Genomic DNA, 23,211 nt, shown 5'->3' on the forward strand with positions numbered 1-23,211 from the left:
ACGATGGCAGGCTGAAGTTGCGGAGACCGTTTTTGAGACGATCAATTTTGAGGCCGATAAGGCGGAACACAAAAAGAAGGCCAAACAGAAAAAGCTGTTCGACTTGGATGAGAAAGGTAGGTTTTGTCTTCAGGTGAGAAGGCAGATGCTGCGCGGGCGTCATTGCCTTTAATGATTTTTGGCGGCTCAAGCGCTTTTTTCTGCCCACGAGCGGTTTTCCGCTCGCAACTCTTTGTTCGCTAGCGAGCAGTTTTTCTGCTCCTGAGCGTTTATTTGCGCTCGTGAGTGCTTTTGACCGCCCTCAAGCGCTGAAGGATTAACCGCCGCTCGCGAGCGTTTTTTCCGCTCCCGAGCGGTGTTTTCCGCTCTCGAGCAGTTTTCCCGAGCGCTCGCGATAAACCGCTTTACAAAATAACTCGATGCTCGCGAGCATTTTTGAGAAAATTAGAGCGCTCGTCGCTCGAGCGGTTTTTTAGAACGCTCGACCCAGCTCTTGGTCTCTTGTTTTCACGGCAGATTATGCAACCTATTTTTGGACGAACACTTTTTTTGGCACCTGTCTTTGTAATGCCCCTCTTGGCAACAGTTGAAGAAGCATGCCTTTTACCACCTTTCGTACATCGTTCTTCGGCGTCGTGTAGCGCCCAGTATTTGATCAATAAACACCTTTTCCATCCGCTTTCACACCTCCATAGTTTTGGTGACTACATCCAGGTCCCTCTGATGGTAGGTAGTGATTTCTTGATCTCCTCGTCTCACCTGGTACGTGGCGGCACGCAACTCTTCTTTTGTTGTGAGTAAGGGCGATATCCCCGTTCTGGTTGTCATGATGGCCCTTTGTTTTGTGAATGTTTACCATCATCTCCCTTTAGGAGGTCCACATGCATCTTTCTGTCCCTTTTTGACAACGATGGTGAACAGCCCGTCACAGACGACTGTCCATGATCTACATTATGGCTTTGAGGTTTCAGACACATTCCGCTACTAACTATAGAGAAACTGGTTTTCATCAACTACGTGTATCTTAATGGCCATAAAAATCTACCGCTTTTATGCTCATTCCTAATTGTCTTCAAGGACAATAGGTTTTCGCTGGCAAAGACCTGTATGACCCATAATGTTGAACGTTGAACGTTATTTTTTACTAAATCCACAAGAAAGCAAATTACATTACATTTTCAACCAACACTGTCCCATTCGCCATCTTGATTCCCTTTCGTAATCGTCGTACAACCTTCGTCATTAACCTTGAAAAATTGGTTGGGCTGTTGCTTAATCCAAAAGGCATCCTCTGAAACTCCCCCCCGCCTCGTCAGGAGTAATGAATGTAGTTTTGTGTATAAAGTCCTCAACTAACTATACCACGTGCCAATTTAGTTCCATGTGGCTGAACTGGTTCTCATTGCAGATGAAACGAATGTGAGCCAATGCTCATTTAAATTTTTCCCCTAATTGGATGGTAGCACGTAAAATTTGCCCTGCCTCTCAACTCGACCTCATCCAACATCACGTCCGCTATCACCACCCCTTTTGCGCTGTCACTATGTTGTTTTTCCCGGAACCGCTTAACGTTGTTTTTGTGGTTTCACGCACTGAATTTTCACACATGGTACTCTCACGCCCATATCCAAGATGCACTTTCGACTATTTTCGCCATTGGTAGGTACGGATCGTCCATATAAATTTTTTGCCAGGTCCGTCTTTTTTCAATTAATTGGTTTACGGTTTGGTCCACTTCCTTCCTGCTTGGGCATTTCCAACTGATATGGCCTGCGTTACTGCACGTAAAGCAGTTGCTTATTTTGGCCTCGTACAACCTGTAGCTCATTGTGTTGGATCGCCGCAATTGTCGCATTTCCACATCAATTCCGTCTTTTGTTCTCTCCCTTGATTGACATTGGTCTGTCACCTTTCTCAATGTATGGCTTGCTGATTTCCTCGTCGCCTGTGTTCTCGCTTTATTTAGTTCCACCTGCTTCAGCCCCTTTGTAAATCAGAAAGTTTAGATTGAGATCTTTGTGTCACTTTATGTGACTGCGGCGAGGTGGCGTGAGCGGGCGAGCGCTTGGCGTTTTCGTGCGACTTTGAGCGGAGAATGTGTTTGTCTTTGTACGAGTAAAGTCTGCCATTTTTTATTAAACATTTATAACACAGTGAATCTTATTTTATTTACAACATTGGGAAGAGAAGAAGAGAAACACTTTGCACGATTTCACATTCTCGTGATCACGCTTTCGTTTCTACCTTCTGGAATACGAACTTGGCACTAAAGTTTGTGCTGTACCCAGGCCAGTCCCGAGAGACTGCGCAACTCAAGATTTAAATTTGAAACTTTCCCTCCCAAACTAACTGAACCCCATGGCACGTGATCGTCTAGAAAGGCTACCTAACCTGAATAACAAAATAATAGGACCACTTACTACGTTGTGTTTTTAAGAGTCGCTACAAGATATGTGTTGCCTCTCGGAGTGAGGATCAAGTAAGGAATACAAATAAAACAAGTACATGCTTTAAAAACGGAGATTTAATCCAAATAATTTGCATTGCAAGATTAAATTTAGAAAATGATAGTTCACCGAGTACAAATATAAAAATAGGCTGGGAAAAAAAGAATTGGCCAAGAAAAAACCCAGCCAACAAATTAATATTGAACTTTATAGCAAAATTAATTGTCTGTAATGGCATAAATGCATGTTGTCAAGTACATCAATACAATGTCGAATCCCAGGTTCCACTGGAATTCCTAAAGAATCAATATTTCACACACATAACAAAAAAACAATCATAAAAACATTACAATAAATTCATATAATAGGTTTGGATTTTGGATGGCCAGTCCAAATCCCACACCGAGTAGTCATTAGTTGCTCTGGTCATGACATGTCAGCATTGTATGAAATGGCTAGGAGTTGGCCTCTCAGAAGAGCCTTTCACATAGGAAGGATATAGTTGTTTAACACAACCATAAGGTCACAACGAGAACACGCCACACGCTTTTAGCGAATCCCTGCGCAAGTGAGGCCGGGCTTAGCCGGTAGCCCCATGTACTACTAGCGGGACCCCAACTCTTTCATTCATACATCTCTAGGGCCCGTCCAACCCACTAGTCTTAAAATGCCTGGTTATAAATTACCGAACTCCAGGCTCTCTACCATGAGTAATGATAATGACAATAACCGATCAAAAGACAAATCATGACATAACGTAAATAACAGAGTAACCAACGGAAAACTCGCACGCATACCAAATTATAAACAAAATGTACACAATTTATGTAGCCGTTGACAGTTGACATATTTGCACTGGCATAACAAAGACTGACACAAAACCAATATTCGGTCACTACATGTCAGGGATCGACTAAACGAATTGATTAGCAATATTGGCAAGATGGCTCCCCTCGAAGACACAAAAAAAACAGTACATAAAATATATATCTCTGCGTATGTCAGTTCTTAACTTTAGCCAGCCTCTGCGACGTCAAATCGAGATATACTATCGGTATCAAATATAGCACAGTACATATTCGAAACAAGTCACCCTGCGAAATATTAATAATCATAATCACCCGGTTCAAAGAAATAGTAGGAACATAACTTTTAGTACTATCACATTACAACAATGCAAAGGAACATGTCGTGGCAAACATTGGTATCAAGTAATTAATTCACAATGCCAAGTGTAATATGTAACAATCAACCACCTAACGTACGTCACTCGCCCCCAGATGAGGCACCCTGTAAATTCACAGTAACATAATCAGGTAAACAAAAGCGAAATGTGCTGCAATAAATTCAATTATAAATTAAAATTTAGTTCTGCATACTTGTATTGGATATCACCTCTAAGGGAACATACAGTATCTAAATATAAATAAAAACACGTAAATCGGTCAGTAATCCCCAGTAGGACCAGTATAATTAAAACTGCAATTTGTATCTGGAATGTGTTAAGTATAAATGGCAATAATCAATGCTGTACGAGAATAAAGTTAAATTGGCAAATAATCGAACACGATCATATCTTTATTAGAGGGATGCAATAGACGTAGAGATAAATAAAACGAGTACATCACCTTTGTAATTGTCGAAGCTGCACTCACTATTCGCAACGTAAAGATTTACTTCTGGTCTCAACAAAAGCACACATACTTCTGCCGCATTCCCCCATTTTTTTTTAAACAAATCCTAGACGAAATTTGAACGTGCTCCGAGACGGGTCGATACGGATCATTAAGTTTCCTCGCATAGCTGGCATAGCGTAATATTTGACACTTTTATTGTAAATTATGGCCCATTTCAATGTAGAGCAGAGAAGAAAAAAAACACGTGTTCCACGAAAACGAAACAAAGCGCAATCTTGACCTTTTTCGTCGCGCCAGGCTCGGATTCGGGAATATTTAAATCGAATTTTAGGTGGCTAATTCGGTTCCATCACAAGTTCAAACGACCTTGCTACGATCAGGCCGCTAAAAAGTATGTTTTTGACCCACAATCTACTGTATAAAATTACAGGTAACTAGCAGTTTGTCATGAACCTGAATTTTAGGAGTTGTCGCCACTTAATGATTTTTACTCGAAGCTAAACTGCTAGTTCTTTACTACTATCTGTATAAAATTCACATCCAGTTTTTGAAATGCACCACGTATCTTCCTACGTGCGCGGAATAAAGGCTCTCGTACCCAAAATGGCACACCCGTTCTCTTATAAATTCGCTAAAAATTCAATTTCAACGCCATTTGAATCTCGCCCAGTAGAAAAAGGACCTTATTTTCTGACCGAAGGAAACAGTTGCGTCTCGCGCGCCCCTTTTAACCAATAAGACCCCGCACTTCGGTCACGTGCCCGGTTTTACACACGGAGCGAACGGTTTAGGTCCGAAGTGGCTTCATTTGGTTCGTTATCGCCAGACATATCTTTGTTCAAGTTCACTATGAAGCGGTACATGTGTACCTAAGCTTACCAAAATATAAATTCAATTCCAAAGCGACCACCTGTTACAAAGTACAACAAAAATGTTTGTTCTTGGCCTAATTAATTTATTTAAAATGTTTACAACCTTTTTCCGGAATGGTGTATGCTTAAACTTTATTTAAATTTCGTTTCGTTATCACCCACTTATGTTAGGTTCACTTTCAGAATCGGACTGCATTCTACACGGGTACATTAAGAAATTAGGCGGTCCCTGGACAACCAGTTGGCAAATGCGGTACGCAAAGCTGTACCCGAACAGGCTGGAGCTTCATCCCGACTCGGCGAAGCCCGAAATGGTCTTCATGGATCAGGTGGAGGAAGTCAGTCCAGAGTTAGTTCAAGTGAAAAACGAACAGTGTATTGTAGTGAGATTGCGAGAGGGTAAAGTGGTGCTGACCAACCCCGTAAGTATTTCGGAGCCACGCCCCGTTTCGAAACGTAACGCATTTTTCTTGTTGCAGGACGAAATAGGCCTAAAGGAATGGTTAACGTCACTCAAGTCGGCGCACAAGATATCTCAGGAGCTTTTAGGGTCGATGGCGAAGAAAGCGGGTAAAATATACGGCACAGACTCAAACAATTTGAATAGAAATGCGATAATAGCTCGTAACGCGAACGGCAACTGAGCTACTCGTAAGAAATTCCCCCGTGCCCCGATCCTTACTACCCTCTGTGTGATTGATGCGCTTGTGTTGCGGTTAGAAGAATTATGTTTAATCCCTCCCCTTATTGCACACATTGGCACTACTCTTAAGGCACTATTTATATAACCGAAATCATGACAATTTCTTTCCATTCGATTTGTTCTACTTTTTTAGACAAAGGGGAGGTATTACGTTATTCGATAAGGTTGGGACCGTGTACATTACTGAACGAACGAAATAATTCGTCTCACTGGTATCAACACCAAGCTTGTAAGTCACTAGAATAGCTTTCTTTGCCGACCGCTAATCATTTCGATACTTACTAAATTGGCATTATCGACGCAATAAGAAATTTTTAGGTTAAGTTTTTACGTACCTGGTCGTTTGGTTCGAATGCGCGTGCGCGCGCTCGTCGGGAGATTGTATCACTTGGTATTATTGACGAGAACTTCTATTTATTATACCTACTCTACGTTTTGTACAATTTTGTAAATAATTTAAGTGTGCAATAAGTAGATAGAGATAGATGGGAAACTGCTACATTTTTAAAAATAGTTAGCGAATAAAGGAATAAATTAAAGCCTACATTTATGAGACGTATTGGCCCAGTGTACTACTTATACTTTATATGTGCATTATTAATAATGTTTTTATAGATATTGTAGATAATATTTTAATAACAACTTAAGTTATTTTCTATTTTTCATGGGATAGCCATGCCAGTGTATTAGTACCGATTGTACGTTCAAAATGATCGCTACCCTCCCTCTTTTGGATGTATATTATAGCAGCCAAAAACGAGCGATTTTTGTATTTCTCCACCAAACAAAACAGTTTCTAAGAAATTATTTTGTGTGGACACATTTTCGATGATTTTTATTTGGTCGAGAACAGCGCCCTCTATACTTTCTTCAATAGCACCAGTAATTGATTGTTTTTTTTGTATGCTTGGGATTCCGGCTCTACCAACCTTTATAACATTCTCAATTTCATTAAAAAGCACTATATTTTCTGGTGAACGTTGAATTAAAAGGTCAAATGGCTCAAAAGCTTAAGAACTCCTTGCAAGTAGGAGAAAAAGGCGTAATTTGGGACAAGGGACGAGGAATATTAAATTTTGTCACACATCATTGGTGTTTCTATGAAAAAGTAAGCACTCACTAACCGGGTTGGAATTAATTGGTGAAGCACAAGCACCAGAAATTTAAGTGAGCTTCTTCATAATTGAAGGTAAATTGTGTGCTGCTTTTACGAAACGCATAATAATCGCTCAACGAAATTCAATACGCATTTAAGACCTTTGAAATTTTGAACGTACAGGTACAACTTTGTGTAAATGAGGTGTAGATTTCTCTCCAAACTCTTAAAGAAAACAAGCAAAAAAAAACGTGTACAGATTCTTCTTCTTCCTGTAGCCTTACTCGTACGTTTAAGTATTAATAAAACAAATTTTGTAATACAATTCAAGGTTTTAAAACGCGATATGTGTTCATGCAAATTTTTGAATCAAAAAACCACACACGATTTACGTGTTATCAGGAAAACGCACACATAGCAAGAAGTGGGAAGAGACGAAGAATCGGTTTTCATTTAAAAAATTTTTCCGCTCTACCAATTACTAACGTAACAATCCGAATTGTGTCAAAACTGTAAAGAGGTTTTTAGTGCCATTTAGCTAGGTACGAACGGGATATTTCTATATAAGTGTTTCTAATGAGCAATTTAAAGAACAGCATTTGTATTACCTACGCGTAAGTATAATTATTGTTAGTGAATATTTCGTACAGTTTTTATGTTTAAAAGAAAAGAGAACAATCACTATTTTGTGGTTAGACAGCAATACATTGATGTCTATTGTGTATTTATTTAAAAAAACGTCTAAATACATTGTTATAATCTGTGCTTTTGTATAATTTGCCAACCGGACACACTTTCTCCGAATACACATTGACAAAGTAATCAGTATTTTCTAATTGGGTGAATGGGTGGGAGTGATACCAAAGAGTCACATGGTCACATTTTGTAAGTTCCAATTTTTGATAGGGGAGAACGTGTCAATTAATAGAAATTGTTAGATAAAACAAGGGAAAACTATGTGACGCTTTATGCCGATATTTCCGAACTTAGCTCTAAGTTTGTATAAACCGATGCATTCATTAAATCTAGACGCACAGATGGTACCTAGGTTTTTGTATTAATTTGTAAAGTTGTTAGTTTTCCATACATGATTTGTTTTATCAGTATTGTAAAATGCAAACCGTTGCAGTGCAGTAAGTTGTATAGAAATTATTTAACGTAGTTAAATATCGCTGTAAGTTGCAAGTTAAGTTAACTAATAGTCAGTGTGTATATAAGGCATTAAAAATCACATTTATAGATTCAATACAATCTTATTTGAATTTTTATTTAATTGAATGAGTCAAAGCCAACTTATGCCGCCTTATCTTTGCTCAATTGCAGGTAAGTGATGTGTAGTTCACCGAGTACAAATATGACTGGGGATAAAAGAGCTCACCAAGAAAAAACCAGCCAACAAATTAATGTTAAAATTGTTGTTGGTTGGTTGTTATGATCTGCATGCATTTTAAAATGGTTGTCGAGTAATTAATGAAATGTCGAATCATAGGCTCTACCGGAATCCCTAAAGAATTAATATTTGACACATAACATAAAAAAAGCACAAGCATTAAATATTATAATAAGTTCACATAGTCTGTATATTGGGTGGCCAGTCCAAATATCCCGTAGATCCTGTCTTTAGTTGCTCCATGCACTTCTAAGAACTCCTAGCGTTTGCCTCTTAGAAGAGCATTTCACACAGAAACGATACCCCCAGTGGATACAAAAAAGGGCACAACGAGAACACGCCGTACGCTTTTAGCAGATCTGTGTGTCACTTGAGGCAGGGGTTAGCCGACCGTCCGTGTTCCAACACGACAGATTCCTAAATCTTTCATTCGCCCATCTCCAGGGCCAGTCCAACCCACTAAATATAAACGCTGGGTTATAAGAAACAGAACTGCAGGCTCTCAATCAACATACCAGCAATCTGTAATGTTCTTAGGGGTCTCTCAATCGACATTGAAAATGTTTATTTATCCTATACTTACAATACAGGACTTTATAAAGGTGGTGACAATAAGAACCCAGCCGCCATGTTGCATTGAAAATCAAGTTGCACAATACACGTGTGACATGTGTTGCGTACACTGGAATACAATACCTTATCATTGTTTATTCATAAATAAATAAAGTTATTATCTATACTTGATGCAACATGGCCGCCAATTTCAACAACCAATCAAAAATTAAACAATACTGTCGCCACCTCAGAGGAAGAAATTTACTAAAGGTCGCCAGCTCGCCACTGTCTATAATATTCTTTTCTTGTCTAAATCTCGTTTGTAACGATCACTTATTTAGTCAAATTGTTTCTTCAATAAAGATAATGCTATCCTAAAAATGTCATAAATGATGAAACTGTATGTAACATTCCATAATATTGTCAATTGTTTAGTACCAGTAAAATGTAAACATTTGTACTTAACCTATGTTATATTAAATCTGGAGACTAAATATTTATCTTCTGTAAACTAAGGTCTCTATCTACTGTCAACGTATTATAGTGAGCTTTAAAAATGAATATAAATTTAATTTTAATTTTACAAATTCCCTATAATCTGTCAAAAGTTACTAAAAAATTGAGGGAAAATAGGACAGGTTCTAAACATTACAAAAATAGGACAACTTTCAGTTCCTAAAATAACTACCAAAAAATTGATCAAAGTTGATGTATGAAATGTTCAATTTTTTTGTTCCTAAAAAAATGATTTAAAAATTGACTAAATAAGTGATCGTTACACACGGGCTCAAGCTATAAAGTCACTGTATGGAACAATAAAGTCCCTAGATTACTAGTAATCTATATATAAAGTCCCTAGATTACTAGTAATCTAGGGACTTTAGGGAACAATTACAAGCAGCGCCATCTAACTATCATTGTCAAAATGTCGGATATTTCGCGGTCCTTTCATATATCGGTAGCATTCCGTTAGGAGTGCGTGGTACAAATGGGACTTCACGTTGCCTGTCTTTGAATTTTTGTGCGTCGGAAGGGAATAAGAAAATGAAATTTGTTACGCACGAGGCTTGGTTGCGGGGAGCAAATCCAAATAGAAAATCCAGGGGAATAAAAGAACCAGCAAGAAAAACATAACACACACAAATACAAGAAATAAATCAACTACAGCAACAAAGTACAGACATAAATAGATACGCAAATCAAGTAATCGAGTCAAATGTGGCTAAACAAATTATTCAAAACGAGATACAAATGACATCATAAAAAAATAACTCATTTGAGTATAAAATACATGAAGCACATCTAAGGTTCAATTGAGACAAAACAAATCTTAAAATGATACCTTGCATGTAGTACCTAAGGACATGATTTTGTTCTGGCTTCTTCCATCATTAATTTAACACGGAAAGGCGCACACGAAAATGCCAGCATAGGCATTCAAGATACAGTGCCCCTCCCACCCTCTCGTTTAGCGTACGCAGCGACATCTAGCAGCGGGCCACGAGATCAAAAGGAAGGCACAGCGAAAAATCCAACTGCATCGTTCCTTTTTAACGAAAACGAATGGGTAATCGAAACACATAGTTTTGACATTTGTACCGTTCCTGTTTTTGATTAGTGTAATCCCACTCCGGCAAGATGGGTAACCCGCCCCTGGTTTCGGGGTTTTGAGCCTACAGTTGAATGTCGAAGACAATCACGGAATTAGGTGCCTGCTTCATTCACGGAGAAAATTGTTAGTTACAAACACCAAGTCAGTACATACATCAAACGAATCGGTAATTTCCACATATTAAAATAAAATGATCAAAACTTATATGAATGTTACTTCAGGGACAAGACCAACTAATCAACATCAATAAACATAAATTAAGCAAGCATTACACCAAAAATGTAAACAATTACAAACAATAGCATAGCGGTATCACATATGTGATTCTGCATTGCGGCTAAACCAAGTAAATTTCAAAAACAAAGATTCAAACACACAAAAAATATAAAATGTGGCATACAAAACACAAATACGATATAATGAAATGCAAAGATTACTACCTGCATTAAAAAACACAAAATAACAACAAACATTTATGGAGCGACGCGTTCACGACCGGCATTTAAGACAAGATGCCAAACGTATCCCACGTTCGTGCTTTTTAGATGGTTCAGGCAGCTTTTTTTCACCTAGAAATTGCATGGTTGCCAACTCTTAAAAATGTATGTATCGTCGTTGTATACCTCTCAAGTGGAAAAAGAAACAGATCTGTTCATTAAAATCCGATCCGTTCCATAGAAACAGCTCAGTTCAGTAGAGGTAAGTCTGTTTAACTGTTTAACAGAATCAGTTTTCCCTTTAACCGACCGGTTTCTGATAAACCAGCCTATTTCCATCGGCAAACAGAACCGAATCGACTGACCTTGAACTTGGCGCATGCGCAGATCTCAAGGTCAAAGCGGTCCCGGTTCGGCCTTGCTTATACCTACTTCCGAAGCTTCGCGTTACCACATCCGTAGCGACATGGCCCACGCATTACCTAAGCAAACCGCCGCCACTCTACAACCTGCAAATCGCTGGATCTGCGACGGTTGATTTCAGAATTGACGGAATTCATCAGCAAGGGAGCCGGATAACTATCATTGGCGAAGCGTATGGATCCCGGACCCCAACAAACTTAAACTACAAGATGTTCTTTAGACGACAGCTCAAACCAAACCGGATGTAACATAATAAGCGTTCATGCTCTCGAGCCGGCGCAGATAGCTTTCCCCTAAAAAGACGTTTTTCTAAATCGTCCACGCCGTTCCATACATTGCGCATGTAACATGTCTGAAGTATTTTTGTATGTTTGCATTTAAAAAAATGTAAGAAGACATATATCCTAATATCCAACTCCTCTGATTTGGAAACGCGATTTTGTGAAATAAAATTTGTTTTGATACATAGAATCGAACTCGAGCCACCCGGATGCAAGCCGAGTATCCTTACTATAGACTGTTGTGACATACATTCCAATTCCAAAATGGCTGAGGGGAAGGGTCAAATATGACGTTTCGCATGCGCAGTGCATGAAACGGCGTTGACTGAATGGAAAGGCGACGCGACGGCCCCAAACAAATGAGCAATAAACGAAGATATCTATATAAACATTTCGCAAGGTTTTAGAGGTACCTAATAAATCAAAATGTCGTGTGCAAACTAACTAAAGCCTTTTATGGTACCGAGATAAGAATGGTAGATTAATGAATTTGCGCAAGCCAAGAAAGAAAAGCAAACTGAACATTGTGTAATGCAAAATATAGGACATTTTAAAAATGTTGTTGGGGTAAATATCTAGGTACTTCGGGGTATGAAAGCGATAGAAAGTATACAACAGGATTTCTTTTCAAAGTATTTGTCAGTAGGTACCGTATGCTGCAATACACGAAAACGAAGTACCGTAGCGATATCTTCTAGAGAAGGTGAATACATACTTTACCTTATTAGAAGCAAATAAAGAAAGAGTTTGGACTACAAATCTAACTTGACCATGTTGGCTTCATCACATCAAGTTTTGTGGTATATGAAAGGCTGTGTGCAATAGTATGCGGTCACGCACGGAACACCTGTATAGCTAGCTTAAAACCAATCAAAATTAAAACTTAGAATGTCATAATCTTTCCTGGTACACGCCCGTGATCTGCTATAAAGAAAAATCCTAATACTCCCTCAATTTGAGAGGGTCGATGATCTCGATCAACTTCAGAACATTCCAAACACATTATTACAAAAGATTTGATTCTAACCTGAAATAAATCTGACATGAAGACTATATCTGAGTCGCACAATGGATTCGAACAAACACACAATTAATTGATTACTTAATTAATAATTAACTGATAGCACTGTGGAGAAACCTTGCTAGAGTACCTACTCCCGCCTTTATAGGTAGCTCTCATGAAGCGCTTCGTCTGGTGAACGTAAGCAATGACTCGAACTGGACAGCTTGATAAATAAGATGACGGTAGAAAGCAGACAACTGTTTTGTTTCCTCACACACGAAGTAACGTTTTCTAAATACGAACAAACCGCTTAACTTTTTCTGCACATTTGATTTCGAAACCGATCACGAACTGCGTCTTGAACAAAACAACTAGGGCAGACTTCCCGAGATTTAGCGTAAACAAATTTACACGCTCTTTACCGTCGGGGAGCTCGCAGCATTAGCAGCGCTCGCGTTTTTACGTTAATTTATGGGAACACCACTTTCACTATAAAATAATCTTTCTTCTGGATTTCAAAAAACACCGCCAATCACATTTAGACTTGATAAGGCCAGCTTCGAATGAACGCGTCCCCACTTACGCCGAAATATCGCGCGTTAATTAAATTTCGTCCGATAAAAACTCCTCATCGCAAACGACCAGACATGCATTTCAAAACGAAGTTGGACGTTTTACAATTAAATACACAAATCTAAATTAACAATTTAGAAAAGCGATCAAATTTAAATAAGAATTACTCAATTCCAAACGAAAATGAGATTCAAATACAAACTTTGTGCTTATTCGTAAATAATCCACCAGATTTACACATAATACATTGAAATATTGTCATATGAGAGTTTCACGTAATTATTTTTGGTGTTTAGTTTAGACCAAAATAACGTCTTCATGACGTTGTTTACACAATAGTAGAGAAACAGTTGCATTAAATTAAGGATTGAAACTTAAAGGGTTAAAAGATATCTAGACAAACTACCAAAAAAAGAATTGTTTGTAATTGCGTAATAGTTTCTTAATTAATTAGATAAGATACTTTAAGACACATCTGGTGGTTTGTGATAAGGAGTTTTATTATCAGCCGAAATTTAAGAGATAAGGTATTTCGAAGAATTGCGCGTTATTTCGACGTAGGTGGGGATTCGTTCCTTCGAAACTAACGTGTTATCAAGACTAATTGTAATTGTCGTCGTTTTGGAAAACCACGAAGGAGATTATTTTATAGTAGAAGTGGGTTTTCTTTGAATACTGGAGTCAACACGAAAATGAAGCTGCTGCTGCAAGTTCCGCGTTGTGTTGTTGAAGACGCAGTTCGTCGATTTCAAAGAAAAGTATATAGAAGAAGTTAAGCAAAGAGTTAAGTAAAGTAGTAAAAGTGTGAGAACAGTCCGTATTCAGAAAAAGTTAGTTCGAAGCAATAGTGAAAGTTATAAGTTTCTACCGTCCGAGCAGCCACCCATAATGTTGTCATCTAATTTATCAAGCCAGTTTGAGTCATTGACTTCAATTTATTAAAGAAGGGGTAAAGTTTCCTAAAGTTGTGAGCGAGGATTATTTGTCTTTGATAAGTGCGCCTGCATATCGCAAATTTTGTAAAATCAGATTATAAGGAGTATTGAGCAAAAAAGTAATTTTAAGATTTAATCGACCGTCACCGTGCGGGGTATTATGTTCAAACAAGCTTTGTAAGATTTTCTTTTTTTCGAGGATTTTGTTTTAATTCTTCCACGAGTTTCGCAATAAATTTTTGTCATTGTCAATCAATTAATTGTGTGTTCATTCGAATCCTTTGTGCGACCCAGATAGTTTTCATTTCAGAATTTTCTATTTCAGATTCAGATTTATTTCAGGCGTTAATCAAAATTTGTGTAATCAATTTTCGGAAGTTGATCTAGACCACCCAGTCCCTCAAATTGAAAAATTTCAAGCGAATATTAGGATTTTTCATTTAGCAGATGTCAGATGTGGACGAGGGAAGACTATAAAAATTCTGAGTTTCAATTTTGATTTGTTACGAGTTAGCTGAACAGGTCTTTTGTGGATGGTGTAGCGACCACACAGTAATATTTCTCAATCTATTCTTAAGATCCCAATACTTTTTTCACAAAATTTTTGGCTTTTTAGTGCAGATTCCGTGTTCTGTTGACGAAATGTGTTTTTAAAATTTTTTCATTAGCCCGTGAATCCAAAACGATCATATTTGCCATGATCAGACGATTACAACAACTTTATAAGTAAGAAAACCTATTTATAGAATAAGTTCGTTTTTAGCGGTATTTACTGTAACGGGAGTCCGCGAACGTATGTTCTTTAATTCCCTGTGTAGGTCTTTCAGACCACACCGCTTCATGGTAATCAGTGTGACATTCGGTTGATTTCTGCCCCCGTTTAAAGTCCATTAGTTCTTGTCTGGGAATCTAGGGAAGTAGTGCCCCTAGATACAAACTTTTGTTTGCAGCGTCAGAGTTGGTTTTTTTCTAAGACAATATATTCAATGTTTCCCCTTCAATTAGGCACAGATTGCTATAGTTAAAAGGACACAGGGGTGTGGGAAAGAATTTAATTTGATTTTGGTAGTTAAAACGGTTTTATTGTAAGGGCCTCCAGTTGAATTTGTTTGGGGTTGTACGGTTTTTTAGAATTGCACTACTGCATTATACCTATAGCAGTTTTGTTGTTCTTTTGGGCCAATGGTTTCTTAGTACAGTCCTGTCGAGCTAACTGCGAAAAGTCAAATTGTCGCGACATAAGACGACATTAACTAGAATTCCGCGACGATCCTGCTGACGTCAGATCCATTCGTCATCAAGTGCGCAATGTGGCTGATTCGGCAGAATTTGTGCCAACGTGGGTTTGAGAAGTTTTTGGTGAAGAATCGTGAGGCAATTCAGAATGAAGGAATCCCGTTTTTATCTCAGGACCACATTACGTACCTAACGTTCGCCTGAAGTAGTCGATTTGTACGCAGGTGACACCTTTTAATAGATATTGTCGCCTACCAACGGATTGCGTAATCTTGCGTAATCGCCTGGGAATTTCAAAATCCGAGTCGCATTTATTTACGAGGTCCAGGATCGATTTGTTTATCAACCCATTAGGATCGACGTCATGTCAATTATTGTGAGCAGTCTAGTAGAGACGCCGGCATTTCCAGTAGAATGATCCCTGGAGATTAGTTTTTTGTATTCAAATGAGTACCGTTTCCTATGAAATATTAAGAAAAAAACTTAAACAATCAGCCTGGTGATACTTTGTTTGAAAGAAATTTTAATTATCGGTTCAGCAACAATCATTTTTTTTAATTTGATGCGATCATAACTGACAAGATTAATTATGAAGATGTAAAATTATGAGAGAACCTATGAAAACAAGACAATATTTCACTCAGAAGACTCGCCGGTAAATAGAAAATTACAAAAAAAATGTTTTTTTTTTCATATCTCTAATTACCCCGTAAGTTTTGTAATTATGCTAATCTCTAAAATCGTGTCAAAACATGTTTGCATTGCAATGGTGCGCACATTTCACGGTAAAATTCGTTCAGAGTTCGAGCTAATACCTATACATCATTTTTTGATCAATTTTGGAAATGCTGTATAGGCACCATTCTTTTCTTGCTAATGTCACAATGAATACACTAGTACAGTAAATTTTTCAAATATTAGTTTACGTCATTACCTATAGGAATTTGCTTTCCCCTCAAGATAAACATGATTTACCATGAGATACTAAAAACAAAGAAGAAGCACAATAAATTTCCATTAATATTACAACTAACATACATAGGTATAAAAGCACTAAGATGACAATTAAAAGTACTCGAACTCTCACAATGAAGATATCACTATGTATCTTGCTTATCGGTCTGAGATCTCTGTATGCGGTTCCGATCAACTCAGAGTTGCAGAAAAGTAAGTAAATTTGAACGTACCTATTGATTTGAAACTAATCTCTAGTCGCGTTAAGATAAAAAAACAAGTCCATGGCAGTACAGTGGAAAGTTTCAGGGCGACATGCTCTTTTCAAACAGGAGGAACGCGGTCACTGATGTGAACTTACGATGGCCGTACGGTAAAGTGTGCTGATACCATCAGTAAGGACCATGGGCGTTTCTTTAAACACGCCAAACTAAAGTTTAGGTTTTAGCTTTCGAGCAGCAGAATAGAATAAGAGACACGTTGACGAACGCATTTGATTTGTTGACACATGTCTTCAAACCGTAGAAAACTGGCAAGACTGCAATGGCGATTATGTTTATATCAGAGTATGCAATGTTTGTTGTTTGTTTTTTTGCTGCATATTTCTTGTAGAATGACGATGAGGGATGCTACGCGTACGTGGGAAGAATCGGAGGGGGGCAAACGCTGAACTTGGGAGGCGGATGTGCTGACCAAGCGAACGTGATCCTACATGAATTCATGCATGCCGTTGGTTTTCAACATCAGCACAGCTCGCCTGATCGTGACAACTACATATGGATAATGTACGAGAACATAGTTGACGGTAAGAGGACTTACTTAAAACTGTCAATGTACGTCGTCCCGTTTTTTTTTTTTTTTTTTTTTTTTTTAATAATATAAATTTATTAAGGGATAGGAGAAGCCATAGGGCCATTAGTATCCCCCCTCTACAAACTTGGTCGCATCAGATATAACAAAACAAGTTAACAATATTATGAAATACAAAGTAAATATAACAAAAAAAAAGTAAAAACAAAGTAAAAAGTGAGTAAAACAGTATAACAAGAAAAACGAAAAACGTAATAGCTCTCTACGTATAAATTTACACATTAAACATAAAAAAAAACATGTTCAGAGTTCTGCAACAAACAAAAACACTTGCGATCGAAACCATTACAGGACCTGGTGTGTCTAACATCTTCTGGCAGCTTGTTCCACAATTTGCCCGCTTGTATATAAAAGGACGATGCTCCAATGCTTGTCTGAGCCTTAGGAATATAAATATTTGACGTCCTAGTACCGTAACAATGGAATTTAGATCAGTACGGCAGTTTTGACATAATCCAGGATGTGACCTCTTTTGGAGAACCCTACGATATCTGCACCATAATGCACTATACCGATCGTGCTTTTTCGAAAAATGGCGAGCCTACTATAGTGGCGAAATCGGTAAGCATTCCCAGCAAAAGCGTATATTTTCATTTTCTCGTTTCATTCCCAGGATCCGGGGTGCGTTATTGGGGGTGCTCATGAGCAGGGCCTTACACAAATTGACAAAAATAAAATCAATCACATGTACTGTTCATAGAGTAGAACAGCTTCTTGTTCCGCAGGTCTTCTTGTTGAAAACTTTCAGTAAAGTTGTTATGCTAACCCACAGAATAAACACTAGAAAATGTAATAACAATATTTTTTACCACCCAGCATTCCACAATTCGTAAGCTAACCATAAATACATACTTATCTTTAAAAGTTACATCGAATTAACTTCGAGACAATAAAGAACGACTCTAAGCCAAACTTAGAATGCCTTCTCGGTGTTGTGGGATTAGTTGCGGGGCGCGGGGGGGGGGTGCGCTATTGGTTACACGGTTCTCCTATAAAACAGCGAAGATTCTATAGCCGGTCCGTGCAGAACTTGGAGGATCAATTATACAAATATACACCAGTAGGCATTGGCACCGCGAACACGACTTGTAGAAGGGTAGTGGATAACTTCTTGGTGTATGGGATTCCGCATTTATACCCTGCCGATCTTGTCTTGCGGAGGTTCGGCCAACGGTGGGTCGGATGTCGCAATCCCTGTGGTAGGGATTGAAGGCTCCAATGCGTTTAGCAGGTGTTGGGCGTGTGGCTTGCTTTTACGCGATCGTCTAGTCCCGCAACCTCGATTTCGGCGATGTTGGACTGGTCTCTGTCAGTTTTTTCGGCTGATACTGACGTCGGACAACGGCGATAAAAAAGCTGCTGGCGTGAATGGTTGTTCGAAGTTCAACTGGAGGGGCCCGGTGATGGCGTGTTTTAGGTCCTGGAAAGCCCGTTCGACACTAATGCGAATTTCCTTACAAAGCCCGGCAGGACATGTGTCATTAATTTTTGGAAAGTTGCCGAGGCATTTTTTATCCCGAAGGCACCGCGTCGTTGACCATGATCGCGTTTTGTTGTTTGAGTGGGGTGGATTTTCGGAGCCAGTGTGGTTTGGCGTTGCCTCGTTCCCCAATGCACGCAGCCGCTTTTGTAATCTAGGACGGCTTTGTATTTAAGACACCACGGTTGTCTCAGTATGATTGGGGATACGTCTTCTTCAGTCATGGTTGCCGAGAGAGTACCTGATGGTGGAAGATCCAATGATGTTCAAGAGATGATACGGATCTGCCGCTTCGGCGGTGGCGTTGATGCGATGTTCTATGATGCTGAAGTTGTCCTCTCGGATGAAATGGTGTGTAGACGCTGGCGCTTTTCCCTCGGCGGCGAGGCGTCCGAATGGAAATGATATTCCGGGTAGTACCGAGATTTGGGATCGTTACGAGAAGATTTATTATGTTGCATCGACTTGTCCATCTCCCTATTATCTGCCTGGCAAATTTCGCTAGTTCTTTTAGAAGTTCTCAAAGATTAATATACTCGTACATTCAAAAAAACCATGTCAATGCACGGTGGCTATAACCAACTCTGCACGCATAAATCTCCCGCAGGTCTGCCCAAGCCCAGATATACGATATATCTGTGGCCCAAGTGACGTCACCACGAACTTATTCGAATTAACCGAACGCGCATTTAATTAATTTTGGGTTTATTTTAAAGGGGGTCTCAACATTGGCGAAGAGTTTTAAAACAGGTTTGGCGACAGTTAGTGATTTACTTTAATTATTAAACTCTTGAAGAGAGCAAGAATTTTACAAACAACTCTCGTTTGGCGCGTGTAATGTTGGTTGCCTATATCCATAGTAGTGATATAAGGATGATTCTAACTCAAAAAGTCACTAGATGTGACAAAATTTTGGACAAAGTTGACTAGAAAAGTAACTAGGTTTGAAACTCTGCTCAAAGTAGTAGCAAAGTTTCAAACCTAGTTACTTTTTTAGTGACTTTTTTCACATCTAGTGACTTTTTGAGTTAGAATCGGCCTTATATCACTACTAGTCATCTATTCCATGCAGTCACAAGATCTTTTTAAAAGTATACCATTACATAACCGGCTTATAGCTCAGTGGTAGAGCGTTGGGCTATAAATCCGGAGGTCGGGTGTTCGAACCTGGTTTGAGGTGAATTTTTCATCTGTGGCAGAGATGGGAATTTCCTTAGATCAGTTTCGAGCATTCTGCCGGCTACTCCGAATTAGGTTTTTTCCTGCAAGTTTTCCTTAAATTCGTAAGGTAAATACCGAGTAGTATACGAACAATTAAGACCTTCTGCAGGGGCACTCTAAAAAGGAATTCTATCGGGTCACTCTGTAAGGGCGTAAGCCTGTTGAAGGGCTACGAACAAGAGGGACAATAAATAAATAATATATCGAGGTCATATAAGGTATTGCTTTGTAACTTACGTCAACGCCCGACGTTATCTTATGGGCTTTCGACGCAGCGGCGAAGCTCTATGTTATGAAGTTAATGCGGAAGACGCTAGTGTTGAATAAATATGTCTACTAAATTCATGTATTTCTTTTTTTTTAATAATAATTGTTATTTTATGGCCCGCTTGCAATATAACTGTTATAAATATGTGACCCGCCCGAGAAAGAAAAAGGTTGAGTATTCGCTGCTATATACTATATTCCATACATAATGGGCACGCTGTATATACAGGGGGAGTTTTATTTTAAGCATTGGGATCTCGGAAACCATAAGACATACAGATTCGGTTAAATGAGGAAAGAGTTGTAGTTTTAAGAGCTTATTAAAGATATGCTTTTGTTTTTTGAAAAAAATCCACAGTTTACGAGATATGAGCGAAAAACAGATTTAGTGATTTTTCATTTAAATGTTGTAGAATAGCTATTATTAGAAATGCAGCAAAATGACACGAATAAAAGTTTTAGACATTTTAATGCTTAACATTATGAACAAACTAATTCTTTCTATATTTTACAATTTTTGCGTTATAATACAAACTTTAATTTTTTTAAATGATAGTCATAGTTGGCTTTGACATTTTTAAAAAGGATAAATTTTTCTCTTTATAATGATATACCTAAGGCTTTCTAAATGTCCTTTAATAAATAAACGCGTTGCAGGAATCCGTATTATTGAGAGGTAAATAAACAGAGTTGGCCATGGAAAACAACATCTAGTGAGATAGGTAATAGTGTAACAGTGGCACATTTAACATATTTAAAGGCCATTTTCGAAAATTCACTATGAAAGTTAAATTAACAATTATATTCAATACACTATTAAAAGTAGATCGTATCATGCCATGGAAAACAATAAATACGCAAAATACTGCTGTTTATTGTTGAAGACCTCAAAGAAAACTTGGATTTAAAGTTTGGTGCGGAATTATTGAATCACGAATTCTTCGACCTTTAATTTACGATGAAAATTTGACAGGCCAACGTTATCTTCATTTGCCACCAAATGGTTAGATTTTGGAAACAAAACAATTTACGCTGGTTTCACCACAACGGTGCCCCGCCGCACAACAAACTGCAAGTACGAAAGCATCTAAACCAACTATTTCCAAAGTCATGGATATGTAGGAACGGGTCGGCCCTTTGATCACCAAGATTGCCAGATCTTTCAATTTTAGATTTTTCCTTTTCGGTGTTCTAAAAGGGTTTAATTTGTCAGCGAACTTATGCGATAAAAGACTACATGATGCTGCGGTAAATGCCTTTCGCATTTTAGATGGTAGGATAATACGGAAAGCTGTAAATTCTATCGCGAAAAAATGCCGCGCGTGCGTGTAAATATTAATAATGATGGGCACTTTGAACATTTTTTACATGGACACAAATTCAAACTTCAAAGTAGAAATTTAAATGTAATATTTCGTACACACAAAAAACAAATCATTTCAATGAAGCAAATTTTGCGTTGACCGAAGCACATATATGTTTGGATAGGGCCAACTACATGTGTATTTCAGTCTAAGTGACAATATATTTAGGCTATGATGCAAATTTTTATTAACTCAGACACAAATCAAATTGATTTAACAATTAATTTGGTTTAAGTGAAAAACCTATTCTTTCTGCTAACCTCGCAATTTATTTGGTTTAAATACATTGCGCCTAAATTGAAAGTATCGACGTGTTTGAATTAAAAACCATATTCTAGATCAAAATTTAAAAATATTTAAGGTAAATATATCATGCCTGACTAAACAAAACTTAAAAATTGTTCAACCCATACTGTGAATTGAAGCAATTATTAAATATTTAGCCCAAAAGCTACATATTTCTTATTCGACATGCGTACAGTTGAGACTAAATAATATTTTGGTGACGCAAATATATCATTCTTTCATTTAAATATTGTGCTGTTAAAGGGAATTTCCGTAATATCCACAATATCAAAAATTAAATACATAATAAAAATGCAATATGAATATAATTCATTTATTCAGAAGTTTTTAGAAACAAATCAGAACCCAGTCATAACGTACGGGGTTTTTGGTATCTAGAGGGCCAAAATCGTAATTTTTAAGATTTTATTTTCATACAACCTTTTATTTTGGCTCTCCATAGTTACCGGGCACCCTATGTACAAGAAATAGATATAGGTAAGTATAAAAACTTAAAAATATAAAATTCCACATATGATAAAGGAATAAGAACTTACAAAATATTCTCTCAGAAGTACACCTACATAAAAACGGCAGGTAACTTAAAAATATAAAACAAAACCAAAACACTCAGGATGAAACGCACTATCTACGCACTTGCAAGAAATTTTTTCGGTGTCGCAACGCAAAACTTCGAACGTGTAAAGAGCAACCGAGTCGAATTTTATTGGAGGGGGAAATATTTATGCACCCATGCGATTGAAATGAATTCATTTCATTCCAGAGATTTATTTAGTTACTTGGCTCAAAACGTCAAGTTTTTTATATTAAATACAGGAAAAGTTAAATTCATGTACTGGTTTATTATGTTACACAAATGAAAAACATGTTTAAGCGAATTGTGTGGATATTTATGTGAAACTCCTCAAAGCAAATTGCTTGAGTCAAAATATAATATTTTTGAATCAAAGTTAATCCAAGTCAAATATTTTGTGACGAAACATCAATTACATCGATTTATTTGAGTCAAAATAATTATTTTTGATTTAAATCTAATATGATTATTTTAAATTAGTCTTTACTTCTTTTAAAGAAATACGGGTCAAATACATGATGAATTTGTCGTTAAAGTACGATTTTTTTCTGTGTACTCGTAGTTTCTTTTCGTTGTCGTTCTATTTGTGGCCCTAACGTTTTACGTTAAATATTATAATGAGTAATAATGAGTAATTAAGAGAACAAAAATGTTTCCCATGGTAAACTCTGTTTTTACTACTCTTAATAATACAAACAGTTCTGTATCATGTTTATTTGTTAAAGTAAGTACAATGAACCTTATATCATTGTAAACAGAAAAAAATGTACTTTTTAAAAATGTCACAGCCAGCTATGGTTGCCATTTAAAAAAAATGTAAGTTTGAGTTATAACTCGAAAATTGTAAAAGAAGAATGAAAATTAATAAATGTACCTTATTTAAGCGGAACAAAATCTACAATTTTTGTTCTTTGCATAAACGATTCTACAACATTGAAAAGAAAAATCACTAAATCTGTATTTCGCTCATATCTA

General features: G+C 37.6%; 2 protein-coding genes across 6 annotated transcripts; both read left to right on the forward strand.

Annotated features, from left to right (window-relative positions):
• The first annotated feature begins 7 nt into the window (after positions 1-7).
• Positions 8-7,518, forward strand: LOC116178167 (G protein-coupled receptor kinase 1-like). Its single transcript, XM_031497583.1, has 3 exons — positions 8-116; positions 5,140-5,378; positions 5,436-7,518. The coding sequence occupies exons 2-3, from the start codon at positions 5,205-5,207 to the stop codon at positions 5,598-5,600; spliced, it is 339 nt and encodes a 112-aa protein (XP_031353443.1). The 5' UTR covers positions 8-116; positions 5,140-5,204; the 3' UTR covers positions 5,601-7,518.
• Positions 7,519-14,224: 6,706 nt separating this feature from the next.
• On the forward strand, positions 14,225-17,967 carry LOC116179737 (zinc metalloproteinase nas-7-like). Of its 5 annotated transcripts, none has more exons than XR_004147026.1 (6): positions 14,225-16,367; positions 16,413-16,549; positions 16,603-16,720; positions 16,767-16,959; positions 17,316-17,585; positions 17,638-17,967. XR_004147026.1 is itself a non-coding variant. In XM_031499557.1 (3 exons), exons 1-3 carry the CDS (start codon positions 16,875-16,877, stop codon positions 17,722-17,724), a joined length of 303 nt encoding a protein of 100 aa, XP_031355417.1. In that variant the 5' UTR covers positions 16,560-16,874; the 3' UTR covers positions 17,725-17,967. The 5 variants fall into 5 exon arrangements, 1 of the variants encoding a protein (XP_031355417.1); XR_004147025.1 differs by having other exon boundaries at positions 16,423-16,549; XR_004147027.1 differs by having other exon boundaries at positions 16,464-16,549.
• Positions 17,968-23,211: the final 5,244 nt, after the last annotated feature.

The sequence above is a fragment of the Photinus pyralis genome, unplaced genomic scaffold, assembly GCF_008802855.1.
Source record: "Photinus pyralis isolate 1611_PpyrPB1 unplaced genomic scaffold, Ppyr1.3 Ppyr1.4_LG8, whole genome shotgun sequence".
Taxonomy (NCBI): domain Eukaryota; kingdom Metazoa; phylum Arthropoda; class Insecta; order Coleoptera; family Lampyridae; genus Photinus; species Photinus pyralis.

Coding starts and splice junctions, on each gene's coding strand:
- LOC116179737 (XM_031499557.1), top strand. CDS start 16,875: ATGCATGCCGTTGGTTTTCAACATCAGCACAGCTCGCCTGATCGTGAC. Junction 16,960..17,454: donor GTACGAGAACATAGTTGACG/GTAAGAGGACTT, acceptor AATGGAATTTAG/ATCAGTACGGCAGTTTTGAC. Junction 17,586..17,637: donor CTACTATAGTGGCGAAATCG/GTAAGCATTCCC, acceptor TTTCATTCCCAG/GATCCGGGGTGCGTTATTGG.
- LOC116178167 (XM_031497583.1), top strand. CDS start 5,205: ATGCGGTACGCAAAGCTGTACCCGAACAGGCTGGAGCTTCATCCCGAC. Junction 5,379..5,435: donor AAGTGGTGCTGACCAACCCC/GTAAGTATTTCG, acceptor TTCTTGTTGCAG/GACGAAATAGGCCTAAAGGA.